Source organism: Chiloscyllium punctatum, chromosome 14 (genome assembly GCF_047496795.1).
Source record: "Chiloscyllium punctatum isolate Juve2018m chromosome 14, sChiPun1.3, whole genome shotgun sequence".
NCBI classification, from domain to species: domain Eukaryota; kingdom Metazoa; phylum Chordata; class Chondrichthyes; order Orectolobiformes; family Hemiscylliidae; genus Chiloscyllium; species Chiloscyllium punctatum.
This window is the reverse complement of record NC_092752.1, coordinates 16,579,906-16,607,883: the sequence shown is the minus strand read 5'-3', so window position 1 is coordinate 16,607,883 and position 27,978 is coordinate 16,579,906. Positions and strand designations below refer to the sequence as shown.

Genomic DNA, 27,978 nt, shown 5'->3' with positions numbered 1-27,978 from the left:
ATTTAGCATGGCCAATTCACCCGACCTGCACATCTTTGGACTGTGGGAGGAAACCGAAGCACCCAGAGGAAACCCACGCAGACACGGGGAGAATGTGCAAACTCCACACAGTCAGTCGCCTGAGGCAGGAATTGAACCCGGGTCTCTGGCGCTGTGAGGCAGCAGTGCTAACCACATGCAGATGGTGGAAACCAGAGTCTAGATTAGAGTGGTGCTGGAAAAACACAGCAGGTCAAACAGCATCCGGAAAGCAGGAAAATCAGGAATAGAGGGGAAGGGCTTTTGCCCGAAACCTCGATTTTCCTGCCCCTCGGATGCTGCCTGACCTGCTGTGCTTTTCCAGCACCACTCTAATCTAGACCCTGGGTTCAGTTCCAGGTCGAGATGCAGATGTACCTCCGGGTGCTGGATTTGATTCAGGCCCTGATCCAGATCCAGATGCAAGTCTTGAGCCAGATAACCTGAACTCTATAACCAGATGTAGGTCAGGTGAAAGGCTAACTCCAGGTAATGAAATGGAACAAGATTGCTTGGATCCAGATGCTCACTAATGGCAAAGTGCAGATGCAGATCTTGTTATTGGTCTTGATTCAGATCCGGATGGCGTTCAGATGCAAGTCCAGCCCCAGGCAATGAAATGGAGCAAGATTGCCTGGATCCAGACCCAGAGCAATGCCTAAGTACAGACGTAGATCCAGGTACTAGATTTGATTCAGATCTAGATCCAGATGCAAGTCTATTGCAGATACTGAACCTGATCTGGACAACCTGGATCTGGATGGAGATTCGGATGGAGTTACATGGTGCTGTAATTTCAGTGGGTCTCAGTGCAATTTTCAATGCCCAGGCTCTGACCAAAGCGGTGCTCCCCCTGGCGGTGGGAAGTCACGTACTGCAGGCGGCTCCGGGCCGGGTCAGGCCGGGCCGAGGCGGTGCTACCCCCCTGGCGGTGGGAGGTCACGTACTGCAGGCGGCTCCGGGCCGGGTCAGTGCTCCCCCCCCTGGCGGTGGGAGGTCACGTACTGCAGGTGGCTCCGGGCCGGGTCAGGCCGGGCCGAGGCGGTGCTCCCCCCCCTGGCGGTGGGAGGTCACGTACTGCAGGCGGCTCCGGGCCGGGTCACGCCGGGCCGAGGCGGTGCTCCCCCCCCTGGCGGTGGGAGGTCACGTACTGCAGGCGGCTCCGGGCCGGGTCACGCCGGGGACTGAGGCGGCGATGGCGGACTCTGAGGCCGAAGCCGATAGGGAGGTTCAGAGCGGGGTCTGGGGAGACCGGGAGGCTGAGGAGGAGGCGGTGGGAGAGGCTCTGGTACAGGAGACCGAGCCTCAGCTGCAGGGCCCGGCCTGGGAAGAGCTGAAGGCGGAGAGCGGGAGGAGGGCGTCCGGGGACTCGGAGAGCGGGGCGTACGGCCGCAGGAACAACGGGTACACCTTCTACAGGTAAGAGGGTAGATATGGGGGGGGGGAGTGAAGGGGAGAGGTGAGGGAGGGGGAGGGGTGGGGAGAGTGAGGGGGAGGGACGGGGGGAGTGATGGGGGGAGGGGGAGGGACGGGGGAGTGATGGGGGGAGGGGGAGGGACGGGGGGAGTGATGGGGGGAGGGGGAGTGATGGGGGGAGGGGGAGGGTGGGGGTGTGAGGGGGAGGGATGGGTGTGAGGGGGAGGGATGGGGGGAGGGGGAGGGACGGGGGGGGGGAGGGGGAGGGACGGGGGGAGTGAGGGGGAGGGAGAGTGGAGTGAGGGGGAGGGGTGGGGGGGAGGGGGAGTAGAGTGAGGGGGAGGGGTGGGGGGGAGGGGGAGTAGAGTGGGGGGGAGGGGGAGTGGGGGAGGGGTGGGGGGAGGGGGAGTAGAGTGAGGGGGAGGGGTGGGGGGGAGGGGGGGAGGGGTGGGGGGGAGGGGGAGTAGGGGGAGGGGGAGTAGGGGGAGGGGTGGGGGGGAGGGGGAGTAGAGTGAGGGGGAGGGGGAGTGAAGGGGAGGGGAGGGGGAGGGGGAGGAGCGGGAGGAGGAGGAGCGGGAGGGTGAGGGGCAGGGGGAGTGAGTGGGAGGGGCAGGCGCAAGGGGGTAATGGGAATAAGGAGGAATGGGGCAGGGGGTAATCCGGGGGAATGAGGGGGTGGGGGTATAGGGGAGATGGAGGGGGAAAGGGTAGGGGGGAAATTTGGTAAAGAGGAAAGTGAGGACTGCAGATGCTGGAGATCAGAGTCTAGATTAGAGTGATGCTGGAAAAGCACAGCAGGTCAGGCAGCGTCTGAGGAGCAGGAAAATCGACGTTTCAGGCAAAAGCCTTTCATAGAGGAGATGGAATGGAATGGAGATGGGGTGCAGGAGGGAAGGAAGGGAGGACAGAGAGAGAGAGAGAGGGGGTGAGGTTGGATGGGGGCATGGGGGAGGGAGATGGAGCTGGAGCTGCGAACTGGGGTTGGGAAGAAGATCCAGGCAGGGGAAGAAATAGAGCCTTGGTGTCAGGGTGTGTTCTGGAGGTGAATCGGGCCAAGGGAGGATGGTTTAAAGGAAATGGAGTGTCCAAGTCCATCTCTAAGTGTCGTGGGCTCCATGGGCCACCCAGAGGGTTAACCAATTTGAAAATGAGAAGAAGTACTATATTTGGAAATGACCCTCCTGGCTGTGCTGGAGCTCCATTCTGAAGCACAAAAAATGTCATTGATAAGTTTTACTACTTTTTACTACTTTTGGGTTGGAGTATGAATACCCAAACTGCCTTGTTACAAATGCAGCAGATACAACCATGTCAGAATGGGACTGTTGAGCTGCACCAGGTGGTGTTAAGCACAGAGTTGACTAATGTGAAGCAAACCATTATTTTATGCAATGGAAGGCTGACAGTATATTAAAATTATAGCAGTCTCTACATAAACTACTTTACCTGCTTAATTAATGACAGGAACGTTTCCAGGCTAAGTTGAAGTTTGTAATGATTTCCAAACTCATACTCAGAATATCATAATTAGTCAGCATTTGTGACCAGTCCAGCAACACACTATCTAATTGTTGTACAGTTTGTGATAAGGAGCTGTTCTGTCCTTGTTGCTGGTACTGTAAATGTGTAATTCTTTGCTTTGTTCACTGATTGTGAATTGCAAGTAAACATGATTTTCCTTCAGAAGTGGTATTTGGTGATTTCTGACTAACCTTTATTAATGTTATTCTTCATTACCTAACTGATTTGCAGTAATGTCCAAGGAGTGATTTGTAAATTCCCTAGTTCATCTTTTCACTATTCATTGTCTGAGAATGGTATTGAATCTGAAGTTGGAAATGGTACGCAAACTATTTTAAAATGTAAAATAGGCCCATCACTCCTCTTCCACTCCTTGATTAATTCAGTGCAGATATTGGTCATGTGGCGTGGTATTGTCTGATAAGACTGCCTTAAACATTTGGATTTGATTTGATTTAATACTGTCATGTGTACTGAGGTACAGTGAAAAGTGTTGTCTTTGGTATTTTACAAGCAGATTATACTATACAAGTGCATCAGGGTAACAACAGAGTGTAGGATAGAATGTTACAGCTGCCGAGAAGGGCAGAGAGAGATCAACATTAACATTAAAGAAGTCCATTCAAAAATCTGATAAACAGTGGGGAAGAAGCAGCTCTTACATCTGTTTGCACATTTATACAAAATTTTATATCTTCTGCCTAATGGAAAAGAGTATAATAAGAAGGGGAGGGTCTCTGATTACGTTGGTTGCTTTCCAGCGGCAAGTATATGTGAAGTAAATGGATGGGAGATAGGTTTATGTGATGGACTGGCCTCCGTTCACAACTCTCTGAAGTTTCTTTCAGTCTTAGGAAGAGCAGTTGCCATTCCATGCTGTGATGCATCCAAATACGATGCTTTCTATGATGCATCGAGAAACATTTGTAAGAGCCTTTATGGACATGCCAAATGTCGTTAGCCTTCTGAGGAAGTAGAGGTGTTGCTGTGCTTTCTTTGTCTGGTATGACGTAGCTGGTGAGGCTACAGTTATGCTCAGCATTCTTGGCTGTAGAAGGTGAAAATGACCAGTTGTTGGTGGCTAGTCAGTGACCTGTATGTGGATAACAGATAAGGCTTGAAGTTTGAGTGAAATGTTCAGTGCCAAGGCTCTCTTTACATGTTGGGTAGCAAGTACTAAAAGTTTCATTCTTTTTTGTTTAAGAGACCGTAAGGAATGGGCTGATATTAAGCCAGTTCCACAGGATGATGGCCCCAATCCAGTTGTTCAGATCGCTTATTCTGAGAACTGTAAGTATTGAATTGAGGTTATAGGGTCTTAGTCATACAGCATGGATATAGACCCTTCAGTCCAACTCGGTCATGCCGACCAAGTTCCCAAATTAAACTAGTCCCATTTGCCTGTCTTTGGCCCATATCCCTCTAAACCTTTTCTTTTGATGTACATGTCCGAATGTCTTTTAAATGTTGTAAGTGTATCTGCATCTATCACTTCTTCTGGCAGTGCATTACACATATAGTACAATTGCAACATTTAAAAGGCATCTGGATGGGTATATGAATAGGAAGGGTTTGGAGGGATATGGGCCGGGTGCTGACAGGTGGGACTAGATTGGGTTGGGGTATCAAGTCGGCATGGACGAATTGGACCGAAGGGTCTGTTTCCGTGCTGTACATCTCTATGACTCTATATGAGCCACCCTCTGTGTGAAAAGGTTGCCCTGTGGATCCCTTTTAAATCTTTCTTCTCTCACCTTAAAATTATACCCTCTAATTTTGAACTCCTCTACCTTAGGGGAAAGAACTTTGCTATTAGATTTTGTGCATGACTTAATCCTGAGCTTGATGGTATCGAGAAGTTTTCGGCTTTGTTATTAAGCTGTCAGTCTTTTTATAAATGATGGGTTTGAGTTCTTAAGGAAAATTTGATTGCTAGCACTTCTATAACATCATCCACCTTCGCCACCACAAAACCTATCTGCTACTGCTACTCTTTAAAATTTCATTGTCACCTCCATGCTCCCTGTGTACCCTGGACTATCCTCCCACTCTATACTTTCCACGAATTCCATATTATCTAAAATTCTGTTGCTTGTAACCTAACTTTCATCAAGTTCCATTCATCCATCACACCTGTCCTTTGTGACCAATATTGGTTCTGGGACCCAAGTGCATCCAATGTGAGAGTATTAACATTGCATTTAAATTCATCTCCCTTTCCTATTGCTGTTAAGCTATGTCTTCCCTTCGACTCTGATATCCTCACTACTATTCATTACAGTGACCTCCATCACATTAGATTTACATTCCACCTTCCTCACTTCCATTAAGACCTTCTGTTAAAGATCACCTTTTTGGTTAGGCTTTGGTCACCAGGGCTAATATCTACTTTTTTGGTTTTGTTCATTCATTACACTTCTGAAAATGTTGAATCTCAGAATGAGCCTTCATGTATTCAAACCAGCCTTGTGTTATCAGAATTAATCAATTGTCAGTGAAAGCAAATGTTCCATTGGGCTTTCGCTCTGTTCAGAATGCCCATTTGAAAAATATCAGTACAAATGTGTTTTTCTTTTAATTTCCAGATAATTCCTGTATAAGTTGTTCAGCTCTACCTTTCTGAAGTTGTTGTTTTCTTTCAGTTAAAGATGTGTATGATTACTTCAGGGCTGTTCTGAAGCTTGATGAAAGGAGTGAGCGAGCACTCAGTCTAACAACGGATGCAATAGAACTGAATGCTGCAAATTACACAGTATGGTAAGGCAGTTTGAATCAGCAATCAGCTCTCTTTTGTTGGAAAAGCTGCAGACAAAGATTATAATAATCCTTTATTTCTGATCTTGTACATTTTTGATTTTATCTTTACATAACCAGTGAACGTTTGCACATGTTTGTTTCTTTCTGAGTGGCATGAAGAAAAACTCATGATTTAAAATTCCCTCTGTAGTTTAATCTACTGTAGTTTTAATATTGATTTATAAACATGAACAAGGTTATTTTCAATGTAGTGTAAGTGCAATCGGTAATCATGTACAGAAAGCATATTCTATGGCCAGAGAGGGTTTTATTGGGAGTTGTGCACAAACTGGGAACTTGTCCCTTCCAGGTGTCACCTACCTGCCACTCATTTGTTTTAACATGGCAAACGAGAGCAAAGAACAGTAAATGTGTTAACAGAATTGCCTGCCTTCTTGGTTTGACTCAGTCAGTTTCATGCCCACCTTGTGAACAGAGAAAAGATAGATTCTTATCCAACTATAGGATTTGAACACAATCCAAAGTGATAAATGGGACATTACAGCGCAGTACAGGTCCTCGATGTTGCGCCAACCTGTGAAACTGATCTGAAGCTCATCTAACCTACACTGTTCCATTATCATCCATATGCTTATCCAATGACCATTTAAATGCCCTTAAAGTTGGCGAGTCTACTACTGTTGCAAGCAGGGCATTCCATGCCCTTACTACTCTCTGAGTAAAGAACCTACCTCTGACATTTATTTAGGTTATATTCCCTACAGTGTGGAAACAGGCCCTTCGGCCCAACAATTCCACACCGACATTCCGAAAAGTAACCCACCCAGACCCATTTCCCTCTGACTAATGCACCTAACACTATGGGCATTTAGCATGGCCAATTCACCTGACCTGCACATCTTTGGACTGTGGGAGGAAACTGGAGCACCCAGATAAAGCCTGTGCAGACACAGGGAGAATGTGCAAACTCCACACAGACAGTCATGCGAGGCTGGGATCAAACCTGGGATCCTGGCGCTGTGAGGCAGCAGTGATAACCACTGAACCACCGTGCTGCCCTACTGTCCTATGTCTATCACCCCTCTAATTAAAGCTGTGTCCTCTCATGCTAACCATCACCATCCTAGGAAAAAGGCTCTCATTGTCCACCCTATCTAACCCTCTGATTATCTTATATGTCTCTATTAAGTCACCTCTCAAGCTTCTTCTGTCTAATGAAAGCAACCCCAAGTCCCTCAGCTTTTCCTCAGAAGACCTTTCCTCCATACCTGGCAACATCCTTGTAAATCTCTGCCCATTTTTCTACAATATTACGAGATCGATATTTGTTGGAGGTGATGATGATGGACACCGATGACTTTGTTCTAGTGGCTCAGATGGGTATTAAAGATCTCATGTGTTTGAAAGATGAGAAAGGAGTTTTTCCACGTGTCCCAGGCCAACACTCAGCTCTCCATCAATACTGCCAACAGCAGATTAGCACATCATCCATCGGATTGTTGATGGTATCCTGCTGGATGCGACTCAGGTGTTAACATGGTGACAGTGCCTGTACCTCAAAAGTTGTGTGAAATGCCCTGGAGTTTTCTTCACTACTGTGGGAGGAGTCTTAGCAAGCTGTGGATACTGGGACTTTTGGAGCTGTCAAACATGAAAGTTTTGTTTAGGTGAGAGTATCGAGGGATATGAAACAAAGGTAGCTAACTGAAATTCAATTTCATTTAAGCCTCGACCTAAATGGCTAAACAGACTTGAGGGATAAATGGCCTCTTCCTGGTCACATATGAATGATTTGTTTTTGTCAAAAACTGACAGCTAATTTGCAATTACCTTTACTCACCCTAGGCACTTCCGCAGAGTGGTGCTGCAGTCTTTGAACAAAGACCTCTATGAGGAATTAATGTATATCTCTGATATCATTGAGGACCAACCCAAGAACTATCAAGTTTGGTATGTAAAAGCATAGCTGCTCACCATGTTTAAAAAAAACATGAACGATGTAACTGAAAAAAACTTCTGTAATTCACTTGCTTTCCAGGTATCACAGACAGAAGATTGTAGAATGGTTAAAAGACCCTTCAGAGGAGCTGGCATTTACTTCTGGGATTCTCAAACAAGATGCAAAAAACTACCATGCCTGGCAGCACAGACAGTGGGTGATTAAGGTACTCCACTTAATTCTTATTCTCTGTCCATCCTATTGAAGGTTAACCCAGTCAAGAGATTTCTTTTCTTTATTTTAACAATCTAGATGAGAAAAAGGGCAGCGGCAAATTTGGGAAGAGATGGACAGGACATGTTGCACCAGGCTTCAGTTTTAAAATGAATCAGTTGCAGAGAAGGAGTAATCATATAGAATATATAACATGGAAATGGAGATTCAACCTAAGCAATCCTTTTACCTCCTTCCACCTTTCTTCACATCTGTCATCATATATATGCTTGTTCAGCTTCTCCTTAAATGCGCTCATAATTATTTGCTTCAACCATTCTGTGATAGAGTTCCCCACTCTCACCATTCTTTGGATAAGGATGTTTCTTTTGAATTCTCTATTGAATTTCCTGGTGGTTACCTTATGTTGATGGCCTTCTGTTATCCTCTTTGTTGATGGCCTTCTGCAAGTGGAATCATTTTATACCCATTTTACATAATTTCATTTTTTAAATAATTTTGTAATGTTAAAAACCCCTTTTAGGTCACCCTCTGCTTTTTTCAAGAGGAAATATTCTCAGCCTGTCAATCTTTTTGTGATAACCTGAATGAATGTATTTCTGCTACCGCTTTGTAAGTCATCTCTGGATACTGTCTGGTACCTTACAACTTCTTTTATAATGCATATAGCACTGGACATAGTCTAACCATGGCTGCAGGCTCAGCTTTCCTTTCAATTCTGTCCTTCTAGAAATGAATCTATTGTTTGATTTCTGTATGGCCTTTTTAGCAACTGATACATTTGCTTCCAAGATCTTTGTTGCTCCAACCCACCTAGACTTGCACCTTCCAAGTAATAAATAACCACCCTATTATTCCTTAAAAAAAGATTAATTAATCTATGATTGGCCATCTTATTGAAGGCATTTTGAAATCTAGGTAAGTTATGTCTACTGCATTATCACTGTCTAAACTCATTATTACCTCCTCCAGAAGAACATTCAATAAAGTTGGTCAAGCAAGATTTTCCCTTTTGAAATCCATGCTGACTATTTGATATTGAAGTTTTGATTTTTAGATGTTCTTCTATCCTATGCTTGATTTTCCCAGCACTGATACTAATATAACTGATCTTTTGTTCCCTGAGCATGTTTGGCTTACTGCCCGTTTAAATATAGGAGTTCCATTCCTGGATTCCACAGTTTTCAATGCTTGGAAAGAGTGAGTTCAAAGTGAGAGATGGTGTAGTGATATCAGAACGGGAAGTTCATCATTTGGACTGTAATGAAAGGAAATTTCTTCATTTCCAGGGTTGTAACTCTTTGCAGTTCTTTATTTCAGAGGATTTAAATGTTCAGTTGTTGAGCATATTCAAGAACGAGATTGATAAATTCTTAAGCACCGAGGGATGAACGATTAAAGATGGACATGGAAGTGGTGTAGTTCAACTATGATCTTAATGAATGGTGGATGAGGCTCTATATAATAAGGACATGGGAGTTTGATGGAGGTGGAGATTGTAGCGGGCATCATCATCATCTTCTATTTGACTCAATCCTGTTGCATTATTCAGCTCAGCTACCAAAAGATGTACATCGTTTAACCATCCTTTGGTCAGTTTGTTTGAAGTTGTCTGTGGTTCATTCACACTGAAAAACCTTCTGCTCTCAGCATGGCTGAGGTCCTGCTGTGTACGATGCTGATTTTTGTCATGTGCTGTGTTTTGCAGGAATTCAACCTTTGGGACAATGAACTGGAATATGTGGATCAGCTGCTGGAGGAGGACCTGCGAAACAACTCTGCTTGGAACCAGCGATATTTTGTCATTTCAAGCACCACTGGTTTTGATGATCCTGCAGTACTTGATCGTGAAGTCAAGTTAGCCTTCTTTAACTTTTTGAATTATCCTCTCTCATAAATTAATCCAGCACTAAAAGTTCTGCCTCCAGTTATGACCTAGGGCTGTTTTCCCTGGAGCATCGGAGGCTGAGGGGTGACCTTATAGAGATTTATAAAATCATGAGAGGCATAGATAGGATAAATAGACAAAGTCTTTTCCCTGGGGTGGGGAGTCCAGAATTAGAGGGCATAAGTTTAGGATGAGAGGGGAAAGATACAAAATTGACCTAAGGGGCAACTTTTTCACGCAGAGGGTGGTACGTGTATGGAATATGGAAGTGGTGCAGGCTAGTACTATTGCAACATTTAAAAGGCATCTGGATGGGTATGTGATAGGAAGGGTTTGGTGGCATATTGGCCAGGAGCTGGCAGGTGGGACTAGTTTGGGTTGGGATATCTGGTCGGCATGGACGAGTTGGACCGAAGGGTCTGTTTCCGTGCTGTACATCTCTAAGACTCTTATGAGTTGAGCTTGTGTTCAGTTAAGAGGATTTGAAGTCACTGAGCTTGGAACTCAAGTAGGATGTGGAATAACTACACAGTGAATTGAAATAATTTCAAATGCAAGAGAGCATATGTTTGGGGTTGCAAAGCAAAATTTTATTCCTGAAGTCAGGAAGTGTTTCTTAGTGCAGGAAGACACAAAAACTTCCATTAATTTAGTATCTTTCATGAGCTTGGGTCTGTACCAAAACAGTTTATAGCAACTGAATTATTTTTAAAGTGTAGTTCCTGTTGTAATGTAGGAACCACAGCAGCTAGATTTTGCAGAGCATGTATCCAAACACAGCATTGTGTTGGTGACTGGATGATCTGATTTAATGATGGTCACAGGAAAATAAATATTAGTTTGAGCACTGGGGAAACAGCACTGATCTTCACTTGAAAGGGTAAACGGTTCCTCAGTTAAACATCTCACTCTCCCTGTGCTATACCCTAAGGTTCATTCTGAGTTATGTGCTGCAGTCCTGGAATGGAGCTAGAAGCAGAGAGTTTTTAACTGATCAAGAGTGCTAACTCTGAAGCAAGCTGTCGCTTGATGAGTAGGCAAAAAATTTGGTAGTCTAGATTGATGAGATCCAACAGGTTGTAGAACTCTGTTTTATCAAACTTTTAATTATGAGCATAGATTATTTTTTCACTGTAAAATGTCTATTCACTGATGTAAAATTGATAGATAATTAGAGTTCCTCAAGGTGATCTCACATTCTGGGTTAATTTGAATCAGAGTTAATTAAGGTTCTTGTGTCAGTTAATAGGCAGAGCAATTCTCTCTCCCAAAAATTAACTTAAAATGTAGTGTTTAACAGTGTAGTGGAATTATTTTCAAATCGCAGCTTTTAAGATGTTTAGGGAAAGAAGTCTTAGACTTCAGGTTATTTTCATCTTTCAGTAGCTGCTCTACTTCATTTTAAATTCCTCAGTAAAATATGCAGTTTCCTCATATGAATATTGGGGGTTGTAATAGATTGTGACTATCACTAGAGGGAGTCACAATCATGTTCTAACTGACAATGGAGAAGCCAAGAATGTTGTACTGAGTTTGAATATAGAAAATATTAACACTACACCGTTCCTATGTTTGCATATTAACTGTATAAATATATCACGCTATAATTATGCATTGCAGAACAATGTTGGGTGGGGAGGGGTGGTGATGTGGGGGGTTAAAAGTGACTGACGGTGAATGGTGTTTCCTGTCCTGTGCGAATGATCATGTTTGAGAAAGCTACTGAAAGCAATTCAATATTTTTTAAAAACCTGTGCAATTTCAGACTATAATAGCAACATATAGACAATAGACAATAGACAATAGACAATAGATGCAGGAGTAGGCCATTCTGCCCTTCGAGCCTGCACCGCCATTCAATATGATCATGGCTGATCATTCCTAATTAGTATATATCAATTGCTTGATTAGTATATATCAATATATCAATTGCTTTGAAAGAAACATTATCTATGAGTCAGTTCAACGGTACCCACTAGAGTTTACTATGTCTGATGATGGGCCACTGAACTTCTGCGTGTAAATGAAGCCTTTATTTTTCTTGTTGCTGATCTCTAACATTATTGTATACTGTTTTACAGCTATACCTTGAAGTTGATCAAAAAGGCTCCTCATAATGAAAGTGCATGGAATTACTTAAAGGGGTAATGTTCAGTTTTTTGCAGCATCATGCATCATATTCTTTCAGAGCTTAACCTTGGTGTAAATCCATCAGAGAAATCAAAGTTTTGAGCCATTTTACCTTTTGGGTTTGGTAAGGAAGGTGGAAATTCCCTAAAGGTTATGTTTAGTCTAAAAATAGAATCACAGGAGTTCCTGGACAAATAATGATCAAATTATTTGTTTGATTAGTTTGTCTTTCACCATCCTGGTAGTCAAATGGTAGCAATAATGGAGTTTTTTACTTAATCACAGCAATAAATTTGCATCTTGGAATGAGCCTTCATGTATTCAGACCGGCCTTGTGATATCAGAATCAATCAATTGTCAGTGAAAGCAAATGTTCCATTGGGCTTTTGCTCTGCTCAGAATGCCCATTTGAAAAATATCATTTCTTTTAAAGTTTCCAGATAATTCCAGTGTAAGTTATTCAGGTGTGAACTCTAGTTTTCTGAAGTTTTTCTTTTCTTTCAGTTAAAGATGTCTGCTTAGCTAAGTATTACTGTACAGCAGACACATATGTAATGTGAAAAAAAATTACCATTCATATATTGAATCTAAAATAAAATATTCTTAAAGAAATCTGTGTCGTATCTGAATGAATTGATACTGTTTACTTCCGTAGTTGCCTTAGGACCCTTTTGAAAAGACTGACTACTTAGTTATTGAAATAATATTTCCACAAATTAATTTGAATTTACCTCCCTTCTGTGCTTCAACATAGGTTGTACCCTTGTGTTCTACTGATCTGGACACTGATATTGTCATTCTAGTCTATGTTATCCAGTCCTTTTAATATTCTATAAACAACACTCATATCCATCAACAAATTGAAATGTTGTAACTTAGAATATCATTGCTTCGTAATGATGCTGCCATATTACAAATCACTGTCTGCATAGGTAGGTATTTTTAAACCAAATTGCCAGGATACTTACAGCAGTGTCAACAACAAGATTTTAATCTTGTGTGGTTGTGTCTGAATTTGCAGCAGTTCTAAGTTTGGTAAATTCTGTCCCTATAATTGGGTCTGTAGTTATTTTATCTTGACACTTATGTGGCTATGCAATCACATATATTCATATGCAAGTAAATAACATGGTACCCATGCAAGGAAAAATCACCTGGCATCAGGCTTTTAGAATGGCTGCAGCATTGAGCAAGATGAAGCCAGAATGGGTTTTGTGGTGAGGTAGCTTTGGAAAGATCGTATATGATTGTCATTGATGGTAAGGGTTGGTGCCCTTGATTGCTAATGTGTGATTCGACGCATCAAGTGGATAGTTTAATATTAAATAAGTTTCCAAGAATGGGATACTGAATATTCTTTTTACTTCCAATTCCTTTTAGAATCGGATGGTTAGTGTAGATTGCTTTAGGTCGGAGAAAACTATTCTAGTTATGCAGTGAATGTGGTGTAATATTGCTTTGTGGCATTTCATTTGACTTGTTCATTTGAAATCAGTGGTCTTATCATTTGAAAAATGAATACTTCTTTCTGTTTTTCCTTCCTGTAGAATTCTACAGGACCAGATTCTCTCCAAGTATTCCAACCTGCTGGAGCAGATCTTGCAAATGATGGAGCAGTTTAGTTCCCCCTACCTGATTGCTTTCCTAATCGACATATATGAAGACCTCTTGGAGAATAATTGTGAAAACAAGGAAGAAATTCTTAACAAAGCCCTGGAGGTTAGTCAGTCAGTCATGGGATGAAATCTAAAGGGTGATAGGACTAAGTTGAACAAGGATGGAGAGCAAGTCCTCATTGATTACAGTACAGACATCAGCCAAGGAAGAACAACTTTCATGTGTTCAGCTTAGCATTGTGTTTTGTCAAAGCAGCCTCCTGTAAACCGCCCTGAAATACTTCTGTGTTAAAAGTCCTGCATTTAAACAAGCTATTGAAATAGCTTGTTTGGGCAGTTGTGGGGAGTCAAAATTTAATGAATTTTGGCAGGAAATGGATGATTTTAAATCTTTTGATCCTGATTTCTTTCAGCTGTGTGAGTGTCTTGCTGTAAAAAAAGACACTATCCGACAGGAATACTGGAGATACTTTGCAAGATGCCTGAAAGAGAAATATGGTGCTAAGCAGGAAGATACTGAACCTACGGAAACTGAAGCATCTCTTCAGGAAGGCTGTAGTAACTGAGAGCTACTTCTGTCATTTTCATATCCTAGTTAACAGAGCAAAAAGTAGTGATCAATAATTGTTTTTTCGCATTCCTCTTTAATTTTCTTAACATCTATCTACACACCACCCTTGTGTATGTAAATGTGTAAAAAATAACATTTTGTACATTTATATATATTATTTGAAGCACAATGCGAAGGAATAAATAGCAACTGTACAACAACAATGTTTTATCACATTTTTGCCTTCAATTCACACTTAATAAGTACAAAGCAAGAGAACATAATTGTTACTAAACCAGCTTTATTCAGGGGGATATTGAAACTTATTTAAAATGTTACTTTTTTTAGTTGTCATAACTACAGTGAAATTTTCACAAAGCTACAGTGTTGTATAGATTTTACTGTCCGTCAATAAAATCTTGTGAAGTGATAAATGTTTTCTGTTGTGTCATTTTAAAAAATATATGAAGTAAAAGAAATCAAAGAGCTGCAGATGCTGGAAATCAGAAACCATCAGAAATTGCTGGAAAAACTTGGCAGGTCTGGCACCATCTGTGTACAGAAAGCAGAGCCAATGTTTTGGGGTTCAGTGACACTCCTTCAAAACTGAAATTAGATTACTTACAGTGTGGAAACAGGCCCTTCGGCCCAACAAGTCCACACCGCCCTGCCGAAATACAACCCACCCATACCCCTACATCTACCCCTTACCTAACACTACAGGCAATTTAGCATGGCCAATCCACCTGACCTGCACATCTTTGGACTGTGGGAGGAAACCGGAGCACCTGGAGGAAACCCACGCAGACACGGGGAGAATGTGCAAACTCCACACAGTCAGTCGCCTGAGGCGGGAATTGAACCCGGGTCTCTGGCGCTGTGAAGCAGCAGTGCTAACCACTGTGCCACCATGCCGCCCAGACCATTTTGAAGAGGAGTCACTGGATCCGAAATGTTAACTCTGCTTTCACTCCACAGATCCTACCAGACTTGCTGAGTTTTGCCAGCAATTTCTAATTTTGAAGACATGAAGTTACTTAAATCATTCAGTAATTTAAAAAAGGCAGCTTTAATTAATTACTGCTTTGCCATTTGGGTCAGAAGGTCTTGTGTGTGAAATCCAGATCAGCACTGAAGGCAGAGGCCCTCTGTATAGTGCTCACAGCAACTTAAGCTTACATTTATATAGAATGTTTAATTACCATTGGATATGCCAGATTCACAGTAAATGAATTGTCGTAACCTTTGTGACATAGAAAAGGTAACAGCCAATTTGCACACTGCAAGGCCCCATAAATGGCAAGAAAATGAACAGATGCTTCATTGTTTTGTGAGATTTATTGAGGAACAACTGTTTACTAAGACTGTTTACATAGAAATGTATACACAGAAACAGGCCCTTTGGTCCAACTCGTCCTTGCTGACCAGACATCCAAAATTAACCTAATCCCATTTGCCAGCATTTCATCCGCATCCCTCAAACCTCCTATTGTTGTACCCATCTAGATACCTTTTAAATGTCATAATTGTACCAGCTTCCACCAATTCCTCTGGCAGCTCATTCCATACATGCACCACCATCTGTGTGAAAATATTGCTCTTTAGGTTCCGTTTAAATCTTTCCCCTCTCACCTTAAACCTATGCCCTCTAGTTTTGGACTCCCCTACCCTGGGGAAAAGAAGTCTACTCACTGTATCCATGCCCCTCAAGATTTTATACACCTCTATAAGGTCACCCCTCAGCCTCTGACCCTCCAGGGAAATTAGACCCAGCCTATTTAGCCTCTCTCTGTAGCTCCAATCCCAGCAAGATCCTTGTAAAGCTTTACTGATCACTAATGCCATGGGATCTTTTGTATATTAAAGCAGGTAAATTGGACCTCTGTTTAATGTCTCCTCTGTGTGACAGCCCCTCCAAAAGCACAATGCTCCCTCGGTACTACACTGAGTGTCAGCCCTCTGTTTTGTGTTGACAGAGCTCCTGAATTTGATATTGATGCTGCATCCTGAAAAGGAGGGCAGTTTTGCCAACCTGAATACACAGACTGTGACAAGTATACAAACAGCAGTTACAGTTGCTTCTAGGATTAAAACATGACAGGGAAATGGCACACGAGCTCTGTTTAATGCCCCTGTCAAATGGAGCTGCTTATCTCCCTGCTCCTTGGCAGTGACAAGAGGCGCACTGTGCATTCTCATCAACATTCCCTTGTGTGTTGTCCTATCAAAGTCCTCACCTGAGACCCCTGCACCAGAATTTGAGTTCTCCCTCTAGTGAGCTCCCACACAAACTAACCTCTAGTTTGGCGAAAGCCCCACTTGGACCTGATGACACATGCAGATTCCAACTTCATACAAGCATCTGAAGTACATTCAGTACTAACATCTGAACTGATGGCGGAGAGTGTCAAATACAGTGACAGCCTATTCATTGCCAGACTGTGACTCTCCTGCAGTTGGATAAGTGGCCGTTCTTACGTAATTGAAAGCAGGAAACCAGAGAGGGAGTGAGGGAAGAAGGCTTGGTTAGAAAGCAAGGATTTCATGACGACACCACCTGAAGTTCCAAAAAGCAGCATAGAGTCGAGCTGGTAATTCAGAAGGGAGGAAAAGCTCGGAAGAGCTATGGTGCTAAAGGTGCCTGCACTGAACTGTTAAATTAACCTTCATTCTCAATGACAAGCTCCGTTTCAGCGAAACGCATGATATACCAGATCATCTCTGGAGTGCACAGGAGATGTCAGGTATCCTTGGAAGTCATTGATTTGATTCTACTCCCTTTTCAAGTATATGATATTGTCCTGCATGAATGAGGGAAGAATGTCAGTAATTGTCTTGCAGAGTTTGGATAATGTGCCTGCCACATCTGGAAACTGGTTGGAAGCAAAGAATTACAGCTTGTCTAAGAACCCCTTATTCTTTCTCTGTCGATGTTCTCAGCTTCCCCATATCGAGAGAGGCATGGATAGGATGGATAGCCGAGGTTTTTTCTTGAGGAAGAGCTATGGTGCTAAAAGAGGTCAAAACTCACTTGCACACACACACCATGGGTACTGGGGAAAAAATAAGCACTGGTAGTGTGGGTGTAAGTAAAAAAAGGAAAATAAAAGAAAAAATAAATAAACATGAGATTAAAAATAAGGGGTGAGGGGGAAAGATTTCAAAAGGACCTGAAGGATAAATTTTCACGCAGAGGAATGAGCTGCCAGAAGTGGTGGACACAGGCACAATTACAACATTTAAAAGGCATCTGGATGGGTAAATGAGTTGGAAGGGTTTTAGGAGTATGGGCCAAATGCTGGCAAATAAGACTAGGTCAGATCGGGGTGTATGATTGGCACGGATGAGTTGGACCGAAAGGTCTTCTTCCATGCTGCACATCTCGACTCGAAATGCACCTCACAGCTCTATTGCTTATAGCGGCCTCCATCTCTGTTTTTCCTCACCATAAAACTCAAGTCTGCCCAAAGTTTGATCTGGAGGTGCTGGTGTTGGACTGGGGTGGACAAAGTTAAAAAGTGGAGCAGCACTCTGAAAGCTAGTAGTTCCAAATAAACTTGTTGGAATATAACCTGCTGTTGTGTGATTTTTAACAAATTTTGATCATCAGACATTCCTAGACAAGTCAAAAGAAAACTTATCTGATGCCTTTTTCACCCTTTCATATTTCTCATTTTTCACCTAGTTTCTCTTTATTTGATAAATACGACAGTCAATCTCGCTCTAATTGTTCCTTCCACCGAGCAACTCTTACCTGTTGATTCTCACAACACCATTACAGCTGAAATGAGGACTCATGTTGAAAGACACTAACCCATTCTTTCCTTGCTTTTCCAAAATGGTTTATTCTCCCTATTCATCTCTCTTCCTTTGTCTTTTATCTCTTTGATAATCTAGGTGCTTGGTTTCACATATACTGTCTTAATTTGGTACAGCATCTCCTCTCACATTTTCTCAATTTAATAATGTTTCATGTCTCCACAAGAAAAATTGAACAAGAGAATATTTACAGCATGTGTCTTTATTTCTGTGGAGCTGCACAGCTAATTAAAATCCGATTTAGTGTGCCATCTTGAATCTTTCTGACTGCTTTATGTCACCTGGCCTTCTTTTTCTCTGTAGCCTGGAGACTGCCTTTCCCACCTGACTCTTCAGTTGTGCCTCTATTTACTTCTGGGTTTGTGGCTACGTCCATGTCTCCCTCTGGATTATTGTCTACCTGTCCAAGTATGTCACATAGCAGTCTGTGTTTTTTGTCTTGGTTTAGGCTTGGACCTTTGTGTCTGATCCTGGCATGTGTGTCTCTTTCTCAGACTGGCCCTGTCTCTCTCTAAGAGGCTTGTATCTGTGCTATTCTCTCTGCTGTCTCTTTTTTTGTGTCATGTTTCTTGCTGAATGAGTCGATGTCTGGCATTCAATGTGTTATTCAATGTGTCTCTCTCGATTTGTGACTGAGTTATTCTGTTTTTCTTTCTCATTGTATGTAGGGTTCTGTTCTCACCGGCTTGGAGTCTGTGTCTAGCATTACCTCCCAGTTAGGCTTGTGTTTGTTATTTTCTGTGTGTGTGTCTTTGTGGTTGGGGCTGTATCTCTCACCAGCTTGCTTCTGTCCCTTTGTGCCTGGATTCTCTTGCTCACCGGCTCTCAGTCAGAGTTTGGGGTATATAATTTCTCTCTCTCTGTGTTAAGCTTGTGTTTGCCTTTATTCACTCTCTCTCTCTGTTAGCCTTTGTGCCTGTCTTATTTTCTCTGTATATTAGGCCTGTGTCTGTCTTATTCTTTGTGTGTTAGGCTTGTGTCTATCTTCGTCTCTCTGTGTATTCGCCTTGTGTCTGTCTTATTATCTCTCTCTGTATTAGGCTTGTGCCCGTCTTATTCTGTGTATGTGTGTGTTAGGCTTGTGTCTCTCTCTGTGTCTGTGTTAGGCTTGTGTCTGAGTCTCTCTCTCTCTCTGTCTGTCTGTGTTAGGCTTGTGCCTGTCTTATTCTCTGTGTGTGTGTGCTTTACTAACTGCGGGGCTGCGCTGGACTCCCAGACAGTGGGTGCGGGGACGGGAGCCGGTTAAACCGGGGGGGCAGCTCCTGATTCCTGCCGCTGGCCTGTCTGCAGCGAGCGGGGCCGGCTCTGGCTGCCATCTCCCGGGCACAGGGTGGGCTTGAGAGGCCGCTTGGGGGCTCCGGGAGGAGCTCGACCCGGCTCCCGTTAATGGTCTGTCCCCGGAGAAGACGGAAGATTGAACATTAGACCGTTCAGGCCGACAGCAGAGCGACCGAACGCTGCACTCGAACAGGAATCAAACCAGAATCTCCTGGTTCCGTGTTCAGATAAATAGAGGTATTAACAAAATCGTGTTTACTTGCATATTATTTTTGCACTTTAGATTATAGAAGTATTGGGGGAAAATGGCAATTTTGCGTGGGCAGAGCAGTTAAAGGTTGAAGGTCAAGGATTGTCCACCCAGAATGACCAAGAGAAAATCTCACCATTGTTCCTTGACATTCAATGGCATTGCTCTGGCTGGATTTCTCACTATTAACATCCTGGAAGGGAGAGTTACCCCTGACCAGAAACAGAACTGGACCAGTCATATAAATGCAGTGGCTACAAGAGCAGGTCAGAAACTAGGAATCTTGCATAAGTACTGACCCCCTGACTTCACAAAGCCTGTCCACCATCTCCAGGTACAAGTCAGGAGTGGAGTAGCACATTCTCCACTTGCCTGGATGTGTGCACTTTCAACAACATTCAGAAGTTGTATATCTTCCAGAAACAAAGCAACCCAGTTGACTGGCACCACATCCACAGTCACTCCCTTCACCATCAACATGTAGTAGGAGCAGTGTTGTATCATCAACAAGATGCACTGTAGAAATTCACTGAGATAGCAAACCCATGACCATTTCTACCCAAGAACGACAAGGGGAGCAGATACTTGGGAACACCATCACCCATGAGTTCCCCTCCAAGCCACTCACCATTCTTACTTGGAAATATATTACCATTCCTTCAATGTTGCTGAATCAAAATCCTGAAACTTTCTCCTTTGTGCGTCTCCCAACACCAAATGGACTTTGGTGATCGATGAAGACCACCTGGCCATCACCTTCTCAAGGGCAAATAGTGATGGACAATAAATACTAGCCCAGCCAGTAAAGCCAATATTCCATGCATAGTCCTTAATGAATGTTTATCTCTGAAATATCCAATATAAAGAGTCCCTTCCCCCATTTAAAGGAACATGCATCCACCACATGAGTCTCATTCATTTCGTTAGCTCATTAACATTGGACAAAACCTTATTCTTGATCACCAAAGTCCATTGTGTGAATTTGTATATATAACATTCCAACAAGTAAATTTACACACCCTTTAAGAATTTATTCACCTATGATGCAGTGATTCTACTCACACGTGGGGTCAACAAATTTCCAGCCTTCTGTCACAATCAGCATAGTCCTTTGGGTCTCTCAACCTCACCACCCAGTCAAATTCTGCCCATCCATCCCCATTCACTATGGAGATAACATCATTCTTAACCTTGGAGTAAGAACTCACCTTTATTACAATGAATCCTTTCTGTGCAGGTGGCTGAGCATTTTGAAGATGCAGGGGACAACAGCTGGTAACCACAACCCTCCGATGCTACTGAGGGTGACAATGGGACTCATATCTCTTGTAGTGGCCCTCCTTGCAGTCACTGCATTCTTCCGAATGGAACTCCTACACCATTTGCCATGGGCAAAGGGACTGGAAGACAACAGTTCAGACTCCTGCCCATATGGTCACTTTCGGCTGAGAGGTATGAAGGATTGTCTCTCCTGGTTGCCCTGCGAAGTGATTCAGAGCGAGGTTACTGTGGTGAAGCTGATTGGTCGAGGTGCTGTCAAGCAGGTAAACTCTTCCTCCTCCAATCTTCAAACCAGACAGAAAGGTCTGAAAATATCATGCAGGTTAGGCAGCTTGTGTGGAGAGAGAAATAGAGGTGATGTATCAGGTCAATAACCTATCATCTGTCATTTTCAAGACTGGGCGAGAGACTTCCATTGGTTGGGCCTATTTCTTTGGACAATATTTTTCATGGGTCTTCCAATGTCTTGAGCAGGAAACTCTCCTGCTCTTACAACTTACCATCAGATGTCTTGGGAAGGATTTACAGGCTGACAATCAACCTCAAAAACAAAAACAGAAATTGCTGAAAGAGCTCAGCAGCTTTGGTGGTATTTGTGGAGAAAAAGCACAGTTAATGTTTTGGGTTCAGCGACCCTTCTTTGGTGCTGATTGTAGCTAGGAAAAAGTTGGATGAATGCTGAACATGGGGTGGGGGGAGTGGAGGACTAAACAATAAGTGGAAATGGATTCCAGAGAGAGAACAGCAGTTGGACATGTGGTGACAAGGTCTGCTTTGTGTGAGTTGGGTTAAAGAATGGAAGAAGGTGCTCAGGCCCTAAGATTATTGAGTCAGGAAAGCTACAGGGTCCTCAAGTGGAAAATGAGATACTGTTCTTCCAGCTTGTGCTGAGCTTTACTGGAGCAGTACAGCAAGTCTGAGGCCTTGGCCAGGAAACTGGGTGGTGTGTTGAAGTGGCACGCAACAGGAAGCTCAGAATCATTTTTGAGGCAGAATGTAGGAAAGCTCTGCAGAGCTTGTTTCTAATTTCCAGCGTCTCCAGTTCTTTGGCTTTTCTGACAATCAATCTGTTTGGTCACGTTACCAACACTCCTTCAATGGCCAAGAATTCTTGGTGTGAAATTTGAACCCAGAGCTTTTCAGCTAGAGATAGAAACACTGCCACTGCACCATGAGATCTTCCTCAGCTATCATCAGAACATGGAAAACAAAACAAATATAATAAAGTTTGTAGTGAAAGGCTTTGGTGGGGTGGCGGGGGGGGGGGGGAGCGGTGGAAAAAAGAATAAAAGGGGAAGTGTGACAAGGTGGAAAACATGATCTATTAAATGCAAAAGATATGGTGGTGCAGAGCCAATGGACTGTTAATAGAATAAGAAAGAGACAAAAATGTGACGAGACGAGGTGTGAATGGCGAGGATAATAGACGGCTGTCATGTGAAAGCAAAAGTAAAGTTCAGACATACAAAGAAAAGGTAACAAAATGGCGGCGGACATGATAATCAGAAATTGTTGAATTCAATGTTGAGTCCAGAGGCTGTAGATGAGTTGTTATTCCTTGAGCTTGCCTTGAGTCACATTGAAGGTTGTTTGTTCAAACCTGCAGCAATGATTTGAGAACAATGATTTTGGATGAGATTTCAGTGCAGTACTGAGGGCATGGCACATGGTCAGGAGTACAGCCCTCTTAATGAGCTGTTAAAATGAGCCCTCAGCTGTCTTATCAGGTAGATGTAGTAGAATATATGGCACTATTTGAAGACAAGAAGATTCTCTCCTCGTACACTGGCCAATATTTATCCCTCAATCAATATCATTGAAACAGATTGTCATTTGCTGTATGTCAATTAGCTTTCGAGATCCTTACATTTTATAATAGTGACCAGGCTGGAGAAATACTGGTCATAGAACACTATGGGGCATCCTGAAGGTGTGAATTATGCTGTAAATGCATATTTTGCTTTTACTAGGTAAGAGCAGACTATAGTTTCTCTAATCATCATTTATAGAGGACTTGCTTGGAAGAGTACGTGAACTCTGGGGTGGCTCAATGGTTCCTCCAGGTGCTCTGGTTTCCTCCCACAATCCAAAGTTGTGCAGGTTAGGGTGAATGGCCAAGCTAAATTGCCCATAGTGTTCAGGAGTGTGTAGTTTAGGTGCATTAGTCAGGGGTAAATGTAGGGTAACAGGATAGAGAAATGAGTTTGCATAGGATACTCTTTGGACAGTCGGTATGGACTTGTTGGCCTGAAGGGCCTGTTTCCACTCTGTAGGGATTCTATTCTAACTCAGCTCTAACAGAAATTATTGGAACTTGATAAAATTGAATAACAATCAATGTTTTGTGGTAGGCACCTTTTTGTATTATTTAAGTTCTCCTACAACTTTTCACTTGGGTATTATTATTTTGCAGATGCAAGTCCCCAAAGCCACGATGATTTCCTGATTTGCAGAAGTTAAGGTGATTAGTCTGTTGCCTAGTCAGGAGATAAGGAACTCCTCGATAAGGTGCCTCTGTACAAGTGTATAAAGGTTTTGCACTAATGGGACAAGGGTGGAGATTAGCTGTGTACAATCTCTGGCTTGTCCTGCATCTGCTAAGTTAGGACCACTCTCACTATGGTAGTTCAAAACCTGCCATTAAACAAAAGGGTTCTGTCACAAGAAGCTTCAGTAAATTGAAGCAAAAAGAGTGCCAAGCCTCCATTCAGAAGCATGCTACCCCTGGACTGCCCAACTGAGCATAAGTTAACTTGACCTCAAACAGAAGGAACCCCAACTCATCTCCAACATTCAAATGAGGGTGTAGGCTGGAATGCTGTCTGTTTCTGTGATTTGTACAGATTTATTAACTTTGCTTCTTCAGGTTGATTCACACATTTGGAGCTTGCACATGAGAGGAAAGAGAATGTGGAACTCCCTACTGCAAGGAGTGGTTGAACCAAACAGCATTGATAAATTACGGAGAAGATCAACATATTAGGGAGAAATCAGTGGAACATCATGCTGATATGGTTATCTGAGCAGGTTTATGTCAAATATTAACACCAATATGGACCTGTTAGATTGAATGGCTCTTTTCTGGGTGGTAGGCAAACTCATCATAATCCCAGAGGACCGTAGGGTTGCTCTCATTAGAGAGAGATAACTACTGGTGGGTTTAACCTCAGGATCATCATACCACAGTCAAGAGGCAAGGTTGAGTAGGCAGGGCCTTATTGGTAACCTCAGCTGGTGAAGGAATTGAACCTATGCTGTTACTGGCACTCTATCAACCAACCATCCAGCCAGCTAACGCTAACTGAGTTGCAACGCCATTTAATTCCATTAGTGGAATTACACAGATTTATCCCTAAAGGTAACCATTCCCTATTAGACTAAACAGTCCTGTTACTATGGAAATCAATAGAAAAGTCATTTTATACAAAAATGTATAAAATTGAGAACACATATTAAGGAGAAAAATATAAATGATTGTTACTTGGCGTTTGACAAGGTTCCCCATGGGAGACTGGTTAGCAAGGTTAGATCTCACGGACTACAGGGAGAACCAGCCATTTGGATACAGAACTGGCTCAAAGGTAGAAGACAGAGGGTGGTGGTGGAGGGTTGTTTTTCAGACTGGAGGCCTGTGACCAGTGGAGTACCACAAGGATCGGTGCTGGGTCCTCTACTTTTTGTCATTTACATAAATGATTTGGATGCAAGCATTAGAGGTACAGTTAGTAAGTTTGTAGATGACACCAAAATTGGAGGTGTAATGGACAGCGAAGAAGGTTACCTCAGATTACAATAGGATCTTGACCAGATGGGCAAATGGGCTGAGAAGTGGCAGATGGAGCTTAACTCAGATAAATGCAAGGTGCTGCATTTTGGGAAAGCAAATTTTAGCAGGACTTATACACTTAATGATAAGGTCCTTGGGAGTGTTGCTGAACAAAGAGACCTTGGAGTGCAGGTTCATAGCTCCTTGAAAGTGGAGTCTCAGGTAGATAGGATAGTGAAGAAGGCATTTGGTATGCTTTCTTTTATTGGTCAGAATATTGATTACAGGAGTTGGGAGGTCATGTTGCGTCTGTACAGGACATTGGTTAGGCCACTGTTGGAATATTGCATACAATTCTGGTCTCCTTCCTATCGGAAGGATGTTGTGAAACTTGAAAGGGTTCAGAAAGATTTACAAGGATGTTGCCAGGGTTGGAGGATTTGAGCTATAGGGAGAGGCTGAACAAGATTGGGCTTTTTTCCCTGGAGCGTCGGAGGGTGAAGGGTGACCTTATAGAGGTTTACAAAATTATGAGGAGGATGGATAGAATAAATACACAAAGTATTTTCTCTCGTGTCAGGGAGTCCAGAACTAGAGGTAGGTTAAGGGTGAGAGGGGAAAGATATAAAAGAGACGTAAGGGGCAACTTTTTCACACAGAGAGTGGTACGTGTATGGAATGAGCTGCCAGAGGAAGTGGTGGAGGCTGGTACAATTGCAACATTTAAAAGGCATTTGGATGGGTATATGAATAGGAAGGGTTTGGAGGGATATGGGCCGGGTGCTGGCAGGTGGGACTAGATTGGGTTGAGATATGTGGTCGGCCTGGACGGGTTGGACCGAAGGGTCTGTTTCCATGCTGTACATCTCTATGACTCTATGACCTGAGAGGGCACTTGGTGAGTACTCTGATTCTGCAGGTAATGACAGATCTCTGTTCTCAGCGAACTGTGATACAGCACTATAGTTTTTATTGATGGTCCTTGCCTTTTCCCTCGGGCGGGGGAGTTCAAAATTAGGGGGCATATTTTCAAGTTGAGAGGAGAAAGTTTTAAAAATGACATGAGAGGCAACTTATTTATACAGAGTGGTATGTGTGTGGAATGAACTGCCAGAGGAAGTGGTGGATGCAGGTACAGTTACAATGTTTAAAAGACATTGGGATAAGTGCATGAATCGGAAATATTGGAGGGTTAGGGCCAAACTCTGGCAGCTTGGACTAGTTTAGTTTGGGAACATGCACTGCGTGGACTAGTTGGACCGAATGGTCTGTTTCCATTCAGCGTGACTGTATTCAAGTATCCAGCTGCCAAGGGTAGGCGTGCACCTTTGTGGAATAACAACTTGCATTTACAAAGGGTCCTTTATGCAATTGAACATTCCAAGACAATTCACTGGAGCATGAGCAAACAAAAAAATTGACACTGTAGCAAAGAGGCAACTGAGTGCTTGGTCCAAGAGTAGGTTTGAAAGTAGAAAGGAGTGAGAGGGTTGGCAATTTTGGGAGGGGGCTCAGACAGCTGAGTGTACAGCTGCCATTGGTAAGACAAAGGCAGTAGTTAGTGCGTAAGAAGCCAGAGTTGGAGGAATGCAGGGTTCTTGAAGATTTGCAGAACAGACGGAGAATACAAAGGTAGGAGAGGCAAAATCATGGAATGATTTGAAAACAAAAATTAGTTAACATCTGGTATTGCAGTTGTACTGTTACAATTTATATTAAAAAAAAAGACTACTGTCTTATTAACACCGTGGGGCGGCACAGTGGTTAGCACTGGGCCTCACAGCATCAGGGACCTGGGTTCAATTCCAGCCTCAGGCAACTGTCTGTGTGGCGTTTGCACATTCTCCCTGTGTCTGCGTGGATTTCCTCAGGGTGCTCCAGTTTCCTCCCACAATCCAAAGATGTGAAGATCAGGTGAATTGGCCATGTTAAATTGCCCACAGTGTCAGGTGCATTAGTCAGAGGGAAATGGGTCTGGGTGGGTTACTCTTCAGAGGGTCGGTGTGGACTTGTTGGGCTGAAGGGCTTGTTTCCACACTGTAGGGAATCTAATCTAATCTAATTAACTGGTCTGCCTCTGCTTGCCCTGCAGGTATTCCTCGCAAATTGGCGAGGACACAAAGTGGCTTTCTCTCGACTTGCTGTCTCTGAATTCAGCAACGACTTCTTTCATGGACTAGAGATGCTGAAAGGCTTGCAGAGTGTCTACGTGGTCAAACTGCTAGGATATTGTGAAGAAGATCATACTATTCTCACAGAGTATCATCCTTTCGGATCATTAATCAATGTTAACTCCATTTTGGAACGAGAAGGGCACCGTGACTTCAATACGTGGGAAATTCGATTTCATTTGGCCATTGACTATGTGATGTTCCTGCAGTTTCTACACAACAGCCCTTTGGGTCCCCGGGTTATGTGTGATTCCAATGATCTGAGGAAGACCTTGTCCCAGTATTTGTTAACTACAGACCTGCATGTGATAGCTAACGATTTGGATGCTTTGCCATTAGTCAATCGGAGCACTGGTGTTTTGGTAAAATGTGGTGTCCGGCAACTTCAGGGTGACTTTGTGGCCCCAGAGCAGCTTTGGCCATTTGGCGACGACCTTCCATTTTCTGATGACCTCATGCCCCCATACGATGAGAAAACAGATGTGTGGAAGATTCCGGATGTTACTGATTTCCTGCTGGGCCAGGTTGAAGGAAGTGATGTTGTCAGACTCCATTTGTTTCAATTGCACCAAGACTGTAAGAGAACTGTGCCACAGCAAAGACCTTCATCATTGATGGTTCTTCAGAGTTATAAAGCTGTTTATACTTCTCTGACACAGGAGTCAGAACTGTCTGATAGTTACAGCAGCACATCCTATGACTTATAATTAATGGTGAGATTATGTCCTTACAGTTACCATAACTTAACTTAAATAAAATCTTTTTTTTTAAATAAACTAAAAGCTTTTGTCAATCTGCTGGTACCATGAATAGTGCAACAATTGAGCTAACAAGTTACTTTCATTAGGCAGAAGTGTGTACTGCAGATGCTGGAAATCAGAGTCTTGATTAGAGTGGTGCTGCAAAAACACAGCAGGTCAGGCAGCATCCGAGGAGCAGAAAAATCGATGTTTCGGGCAAAAGCCCTTCAGCACCACTCTAATCTAGTTACCTTCATTATCTTGGTGTGGGAAGGTCAGATTTATGTTAGTCAAAAAGAAGCCAACACATACCAAGGCTTTGAACTTACACATAGAGTCAAAAAGATGTAAAGCATGGAAACAGACCCTTCGGTCCAACTCGTCCATGCTGACCAGATATCCTCACCTAATCTAGTCCCATTTGCCAGCACTCGGCCCATGTCCCTCTAAATCCTTCCTATTCATATACCCATCCAGATACCTTTTTAATGTTGTAATTGTACCAGCCTCCACCACTTCCTCTGGCAGCTCATTCCATACACGCACCGCCCTCTGTGTGAAACTAATGTTCTGTCCAGCTATCAATCCTAGTGCACCCACACCC

The 27,978-nt window shown here is 43.2% G+C and overlaps 3 protein-coding genes across 3 annotated transcripts in view; all 3 read left to right on the top strand.

Moving 5' to 3' along the window:
• hpse (heparanase) overlaps nt 1-27,978 on the top strand; it is a 194,155-nt gene that overhangs the window by 43,882 nt on the left and 122,295 nt on the right. The window lies entirely within an intron of this gene.
• On the top strand, nt 1,135-14,503 carry LOC140485625 (protein farnesyltransferase/geranylgeranyltransferase type-1 subunit alpha-like). Its single transcript, XM_072583965.1, has 9 exons — nt 1,135-1,437; nt 4,160-4,245; nt 5,598-5,712; nt 7,558-7,662; nt 7,751-7,877; nt 9,594-9,742; nt 11,855-11,917; nt 13,451-13,622; nt 13,933-14,503. Exons 1-9 carry the CDS (start codon nt 1,214-1,216, stop codon nt 14,083-14,085), a joined length of 1,194 nt encoding a protein of 397 aa, XP_072440066.1. The 5' UTR covers nt 1,135-1,213; the 3' UTR covers nt 14,086-14,503.
• On the top strand, nt 18,238-27,366 carry pomk (protein O-mannose kinase). Its single transcript, XM_072583958.1, has 3 exons — nt 18,238-19,403; nt 20,654-20,960; nt 26,556-27,366. Exons 2-3 carry the CDS (start codon nt 20,673-20,675, stop codon nt 27,339-27,341), a joined length of 1,074 nt encoding a protein of 357 aa, XP_072440059.1. The 5' UTR covers nt 18,238-19,403; nt 20,654-20,672; the 3' UTR covers nt 27,342-27,366.

What these genes read in the sequence shown, in the direction of transcription:
- LOC140485625 (XM_072583965.1), top strand. Translation starts at nt 1,214, where the DNA reads ATGGCGGACTCTGAGGCCGAAGCCGATAGGGAGGTTCAGAGCGGGGTC. An exon ending in AACGGGTACACCTTCTACAG is followed by an intron (nt 1,438 to 4,159) that starts GTAAGAGGGTAG and finishes TTTTTGTTTAAG; the next exon opens with AGACCGTAAGGAATGGGCTG. An exon ending in GTACTTGATCGTGAAGTCAA is followed by an intron (nt 9,743 to 11,854) that starts GTTAGCCTTCTT and finishes ACTGTTTTACAG; the next exon opens with CTATACCTTGAAGTTGATCA.
- pomk (XM_072583958.1), top strand. Translation starts at nt 20,673, where the DNA reads ATGCAGGGGACAACAGCTGGTAACCACAACCCTCCGATGCTACTGAGG. An exon ending in GTCGAGGTGCTGTCAAGCAG is followed by an intron (nt 20,961 to 26,555) that starts GTAAACTCTTCC and finishes CTTGCCCTGCAG; the next exon opens with GTATTCCTCGCAAATTGGCG.